General features: G+C 45.8%; 1 protein-coding gene across 2 annotated transcripts; it reads right to left on the bottom strand.

Moving 5' to 3' along the window:
• Nucleotides 1–246: 246 nt before the first annotated feature.
• Nucleotides 247–7,010, bottom strand: LOC309346884 (arylacetamide deacetylase-like 4). Of its 2 annotated transcripts, none has more exons than XM_081871202.1 (4): nt 6,889–7,010; nt 4,423–4,639; nt 3,245–3,308; nt 247–1,467 (listed from the first exon to the last, which is right to left on the bottom strand). In XM_081871202.1, the coding sequence occupies exons 1-4, from the start codon at nt 7,006–7,008 to the stop codon at nt 687–689; spliced, it is 1,182 nt and encodes a 393-aa protein (XP_081727328.1). In that variant the 5' UTR covers nt 7,009–7,010; the 3' UTR covers nt 247–686. The 2 variants fall into 2 exon arrangements, with proteins under 2 accessions (XP_081727328.1, XP_081727327.1); XM_081871201.1 differs by having other exon boundaries at nt 250–1,467; nt 6,732–6,980.
• Between the last annotated feature and the right edge of the window lie 265 nt (nt 7,011–7,275).

Raw genomic sequence — 7,275 nt, 5'->3', positions numbered from 1 at the left:
TGCTGCTTTATGGAAGTGAGTCGTGGGCAACCGTTACAAGCAATGCCACAACACCTTCCACATGCACTGTCTCAGGAGGATTTGGGGTATCACATGGCAGGACAGAGTCCCAAAGTTGTGAAGGTTGGCAACATCAACCCAGCCGTGTGATAATCCTTTTCAGACAACCACAGTGCCTGGAGACAGACAGTCAGGTTGTGTCCATAGCAGTGACCAGAGGAGGAATGTTCCCTGGGAGGAGTGCAGAAAGAAGAAACGCCAGCAGCACAACCGAATGCATCAATCTGCCCCAGATGCAACAAAACATGTCTCTCCTGCATCGGTCCCTACAGCCACAGCAGGCACTGCGACCTTCCAACAGTTTGACCTCACAATCAAAGACTCACTTTTCCATTGTCTCCCAAGACAGATGTACGCCAACAATTTGATTTCTATTATGATAGCTCTACTTGGAGTAGACACACTGAAATTGGTGAGCATGGCTAACTTAGGTACATTCATCTTAATAGGTCTACTCTGTGTTGGATTTAATGGAATACAACCATTTGTACTACACCATTTGTTTTTGGGGTTTTTTGGTGAGTGGCAGGGGGCCTTAGCCAACATCATTTCCTTAGAGATGTAATGTGGTCTCAACATTTCAGGAGAGGGTGGGACAAGACCATTTGTTTCCTTGTCCCTTTGCCTTATAAAGATTTGACATATTCCACTACACTTTCCGCAATCTGATCTGCCGTCGGAAATGACAGATTCCCATAGCCAAAACAAATGGCCACCGCATGAAAGCCATTTGCAAGATGGACCCATTTTACAGACACACCATTGTCCTCTAACCGCTTCTTGTACAGAAGCCCATCATCCCTAAGCACATCAAACTCACAGGTCAAAATGTATGTCTGTGGAAGCTTGCGGATGACAGCATCTTCAGCAAAAAGTGGTGAAAATGGCAACTCCAATAGTTGTTTCATTTCTTCATACACCTTAGGTTTAAATTTACATATTTTGGGGTCTTGCTGTTTGTAGTCTCTGACTTTGAATTCTTCAGGAATGAGGTCCCCATTTACCCATTTCTGGTACTTCAGTCTGATATGCTCAGGAACATGGCAGCCTTCCAGGACACCATTCGCAAGGGAAGTATTCTTATTCAGGTAAAGGCATATATGATGGCCTACCACCTGCCTGAACAAGATAGGCACCTGGCTGTTCTGCTGATAGGAAGGCAGGTTGAAGTCCATTCCCTGCAGTGCTGGATAAATCAACATCTGGCCATGAATCTTGGGGAGATCTTTTCTGTCCACCAGCAACTGGCAAAGCCCGGTGGCAAAATTGGCCCCACAGCTGTCCCCCCCAACAATAATACGGGAGGAGTCCACATGATAATCAGCAACATTCCTCATGAAGTACACAAGGGCCCTGAGACATTCAACATACTGGTTTGGGTAAGGATTCTCTGGACCAAGCCCATACCTGGAGAGGAAAAAAAGGGGTGTCATTGCTTCTTATTATATGTGCAGAAGAATTATTATCCTGTTTTCAATTGGTGGTAAAGGTAAAGGGACCCCTGACCATTAGGTCCAGTCGTGGTCGACTCTGGGGTTACGGTGCTCATCTCGCTTTATTGGCTGAGGGAGCCGGCGTACAGCTGGTCATGTGGCCAGCATGACTAAGCTGCTTCTGGCGAACCAGAGCAGCACACAGAAATGGCGTTTACCTTCCCACCGGAGCGGTACCTATTTATCTACTTTCACTTTGACGTGCTTTCAAACTGCTAGGTTGGCAGGAGCAGGGACTGAGCAACGGGAGCTCACCCCGTTGTGGGGATTCGAACCGCCGACCTTCTGATCGGCAAGTCCCAGGCTCTGTGGTTTAACCCACAGCGCCACCCGCGTCCCTTTCAATTGGTGATAGAGGTACTGAAATTAGAACTAGGGGCTGATCCCCCAAGAGCAGTGCAGCCATGGGCATGGAGGTGATCTTGAGTACTCAGAATCATTCAGTCTCTCTTTTATATAAACATCCTGGTTCAGAAAACATACCATGAACCCATCAAAGGGGGGGGCAGGTAAAGTACCCCTGGATGGTTAAGTCCAATCAAAGGCGACTGTGGGGTGCGGCACTCATCTCTGCTTTCAGGCCGAGAGAGCTGGCATTTGTCCACAGACAGCTGTCTGGGTTATGTGGCCAGCATGATTAAACCGCTTCTGGTGCAACAGAACACCGTGACAGAAACCAGAGCGCACGGAAATGCCCTTTACCTTCCCGCCACAGGGCTACTTATTTATTTACTTGCACTGGTGTGCTTTCGAACTGCTAGTTTGGCAGGAACTGGGATAGAGCAACAGGATCTCACTCTGTCAAGGGGATTCCAACTGCCGACCTTCCGATCGGCAAGCCCAATAGGCTCAGGGGTTTGGACCACAGTGCCACCCGTGTCCCTAGTAAGGTCTGGCAAAGGCACACATGTTCCATTTTTAAGCTATGAAATTGAAAACCTTGGTGTGAGGAGGGAGATGCAGACAGGCTAGAGAGCCAGTTTGATGGTCACAGCTGGCTCTTACAAGGTAAGAAAGGTTTTTCTCGGTCTCTTGTGGAGAAAGGTTTTTCTCGCTCTCTTGTGACGCTAGAACTCGCGGACATTCAATGAAGCTGAATGTTGGAAGGGTTCTTCACTCAGTGCATAGTTAATCTAGGGAGTGCTATCCCAAAGGAGGCATTGATGGCCACCATCTTGGATGGCTTTAAAAGAAGATTGGACAGATTAATAGAGGAGGAGGCTATTGAGGGCTACGCTCCAAGATGTCTCTGCTCTGCTTCCATATTTGGACGTAGCAATGCTTCTGAATAGGACTTGCTGGAAGACCCACAGAAGGGCAGAGTGCTTTTATATCCTCAAATCCTTCTTGCTGGTTCCCACAGACATCTGATCGGCCACCTCACCAGAGTCAACCTACACATGAGGCTGGGTGAGATGGCTGCCTCAGGAGGCAACCATGAAGGGGCAGCAAACCCATTCCTGCACGCAGCTTTGCCGCTGGTCTCCCTTGTGTCTAGGGGGACTAGCAACAGATCTCTCTGGAACGCTTCCCCTGTTGCTGAGTTGGAAAGAGGAGAGCAGGGGAGACTCCTTTAGCAGCTTGCATTCCCATTGCAGGTGCAGCATTGGGTGTTTCACCACAGGTGCTGAAATGCCTTGGGTTTTAAGAGCGTAATCAGGGAGCAATGGCAAGATGGAGATGGCACTTACCTAACAGCTACAACCACCACTCCACATTCCTTGGCAATATGCCGCAATAATCTCTCGTAGCCCTCTAAAAGTGAGACAGTTGAAATGCATACAAGGTCAATCAAACCAACTATAACCCCTTAAACTGTTTGCAGAGAGATGGCCAGGTGATGTCCTAAAGCGAGGGGTAGGGGGGATCTTTTATTCTCAGCCCAGGTCCTAGATTCCCTCTTAGGAAACTTTCTAGGAGGCAGCCCTGTTTAGGGAAGTTTTAATCACTCATGTTTTAATGTATTTTTAATCTTTGTTGGAAGCTGCCCAGATGGTATGTATGTATGTATGTATGTATGTATGTATGTGTAAATAAATAAATATTCTTATAATTATGATAATCATTATTATTATTATTAGAGGGCAGAGGCTAAGGGTGGTGGGGAGGGCCTGATGCAAACATCCAACAACCAAACAAACGAACAAATTAGGTGGAGCAATGGACAAAGATCTTACATTTGTACTGCTATAGGCTAACTCTGGCTGGAATGTAGCCTACAGACTTAGAGGTCCGTGCAGATAGTCAAGCAGAAAGCTTCATCACAGTTCAGGACACTTAGGATCATGGAATTGTGCAGTTGGAATGGACCATGAGTGTTATCTAGTCCAACCCGCTGCAGGAATCTTTTGGCCAACATGGGACGTGAACCCGTGACCTTGAGATTAAGAGTCTCATGCTCTACTGAGTGAGCTATCCCCGTATATTTGAGGAGAGCATGGAGCAGAGCAAGGGAAAGATGTGGCCTAAGGAGAGGGGGTGTGGGTAATAAGCTTCTACAAAAGCAGGGCAGACAAGCAGACTATGCAGGGTGTGAATGAATCATAGAATCATAGAGCGGGAAGGGATCCCAGGGATCACCTAGTTCAACCCCCTGAAAAGCTGGAATCACAGCTAAAGAATCCCTGACAGATGGCCATTCAACCTCTGCTTAAAAACCTCCAGTGGAGAGAAAGAAAGAGTTGGACCTTAAGGGTAGGTTGCAACTTTTTCAGCACACCTCTGCAGCTTTTTTTCCCCAACTGAAAAAACTAAATCACCCAAAAATGTAGCACAGCACTGATGGGGTTTCGTTTTTGTTTTGACTTAAAAAGAACACTCTGTAATTTTGTTTGCTCAGTCGTCATCTAAAGAAGCCTTTTTTTCTTACCAGGACTTCCAAAGATACCAGACCCTCCGTGAATAAAAACAAAAGCTTTCCTTTTCCCAGTAGTTGTTTTCTTAGGCTGATAAACCCTGACCGGCACCTCGTCAAACTGCTGGTTCTGAATTAGAAGGGATGCATCCGGGGGGAGTGGGATCCCATTTGCTACAAGTCTCCAAAGATCCAAAACAGAGAACAGTCCCAGTTTCTTCCCAATTGCTCCCTGTTTGCAAAGAAAAAAGAAAAAAAGAAAAAAAGGAAAAAAAAGATGTGAACTATTTGTTTGAGAAGGTCAGATGACTATAGAGTTGCAATAAATGGAACCGCCGCTGCTGCAACATCTACATGGAAAGTTGGGAGAGACTCTGGAAGGAAGATGTCAAAATTACAGCATGTTATGATTTAACATGCAGGTGGTGCTGTGGGTTAAACCACAGAGCCTAGGACTTGCCGATCAGAAGGTCAGCGGTTCGAATCCCCACGACAGGGTGAGCTCCCGTTGCTCAGTCCCTGCTCCTGCCAACCTAGCAGTTCGAAAGCACGTCAAAGTGCAAGTAGATAAATAGGTACCGCTCCGGCGGGAAGGTAAACGGCATTTCGTGTGCTGCTCTGGTTCGCCAGAAGTGGCTTAGTCATGCTAGCCACATGACCCAGAAGCTGTATGCCGGCTACCTCGGCCAATAAAGCGAGATGAGCGCCGCAACCCCACAGTCAACCACGACTGGACCTAATGGTCAGGGGTCCCTTTACCTTTACCCTTTTATGATTTAAAAGAAAATTGCATGAAAATGCTTTCCAGGTGGCATCTAATGCCTGTTAAGCTTGCCAAAATGTTCAGATCTGAGACAAATGCTTGCTGGAAATGCAGGGAGGCTGAAGGCACATGGATCCACATGTGGTGGAACTGTAAAAAGATCAGACAATTTTGGGAAATGATTTATAATGAGCTCAAGAAAATGTTCAAATGCTCCTTCCCTAAAAAACCTGAAGCCTTCCTGCTAGAAATTATGGGTAATGAAATCCCCAAAAATTTCAGGAGAGTCTTTATGTATGTTATAGTTGCTGCTAGTATGCTAATTGCAAAAGGCTGGAAGGGAGAGATTCCATCTAAATTAGAATGGCAAAACAAAATAAGAGTGTACGCTGAGCTGGTGAGATCAGAAAGGTTAAGAGATGTTACAGATGAAAAATGTATCAGAGAGTGGGATACATACAGAGTATATGTAAAAGAACACTGTCAAAAAATCAATTGGCAGGTCTTGATTGAGCTTTGGTGTGTAACTAGGTTAATTTTATAAAAAAAAAATTATAGTAAGTCAAATAACATAGAGAAAGTAAAGTTTAAGTGCATATTTAAGGAACTTAATTTGGGAACTCAAGGGGAAGATTGGAGGTCTTGTCAAGATCAGTTGCAGCCAGAATGGCCGGAGGTTGCAGATGATAGGGGTAAGGTGACAGGTAAGGACATAAGAAGACTAGCCCACTGGTTCATCCAGTCCTCTATCTTGTTCTGGAGAGTTGTAGTGGGACCACAATACATGGTCAGAGGGAGAAGAGGGAGCAGAAGCGGTGTCGGGAGCTGAAGAGGTAACAGGGTTTGGTGAGCAGGAAGAGTCCAGAAGCAGAGGTAGAAGCAAAGGCTACAAGGGAGGGAGGCCAAGCAGGCTGCTGAAGAAGACAGTGAGTCTTCCCCTCCTGCTGCAATCAGCTTCCCTCTCCCCTGGTTTCCCAGGACCAGAAGAGGTATGAAGAGAGCAGAGCAGAGACAGATAAGGCAATGGAGTCTCAGATTGCTTGAGAAGGACCTGGGTGGGGGAAGAGACTTAGGGATCTGTGGGAAGGCAGGGACCTTCAGTCCTCACAACAACTCTTTGGGGAAGAGTTGCCGTGCTCACTTGGCCTCCTGAGCTATTTTGCTTCTTTGAATAAAGAGGATTAACTTCACTGACACTAAGAACGAGCAAATGAGCTCAAAAATATGCATGAAGTTTTTTGAAAACATTTCTAAAAGGAACAAGCAAACATGTACCAGAAACTGAGGCAAAGGTAGAGTGAAGTTAAGACTGGAAAGGTGAGAAAACAAAATTGACAGTTCCTCCCATTCCAGTTCAGACCAAGAGTACATCTAGTTCAACCCTACCCTGCTAATGTTCTCAATAGTTAATAGGCATGGCTAGACTTTCCCTGACCCTGGAGGCTATAATACCATTCCGCAATAGGCTTAGGAGTGCAGGAATCTTTTGCCCAACATGGGGCTTGAACCTATAACTCTGAGATTAAGAGCTTCTGAGTACTTAGAATTAAGGAAAACTTACCAGAGGGAACAAGGAGATGAATATAATATGACAAAGACGGAGCTTTAATGGCTGGTCAATTCCAGGAGGCAAGACAGCTTGGGCAAAGTGGATGACAGTGGAGACCAAAAACAAGGCTGGATAGATGCAAACTGTAACAAGAGCAGATGCTACGAACCTGCCAAAGGACATCCTTCCACTTTGCTGTGGGCAAAGCAAATGCTGTGGTTATGGCAGCTCCTCCTGCTGTGTCAACCAGTTGTTTCTTTATGTAGGCGATGAAAGAGCTTCGACACATATTTGTCACAGGGCAAAAGGTCTGGTGGACAAATTAGAATAGACAGTATCAGCCTGGCTCCACCTCTGCCCATGATGCAAAACACCCATATGACAACAAAGAGCTGCTCATCAATAAATCAAAGGAGGTTGCAATGGGGAGCAAGTTAGATAGGAAAAATGGACTTCATTTCTAAGGAAATTAATATTCCAAACTTTATTATTTATTAAATTTGCACTCATATGTTTATATAGAGAAATAGACAGAGATATGAAGAGGGCAGGGATG

This window comes from Podarcis erhardii (assembly GCF_964252035.2).
Source record: "Podarcis erhardii genome assembly, chromosome: 7".
In the NCBI taxonomy this organism is placed as follows: Eukaryota; Metazoa; Chordata; class Lepidosauria; order Squamata; family Lacertidae; genus Podarcis; species Podarcis erhardii.
Note: the sequence above shows the minus strand (reverse complement) of the source record. Positions and strands in the feature narration are given on the sequence as shown.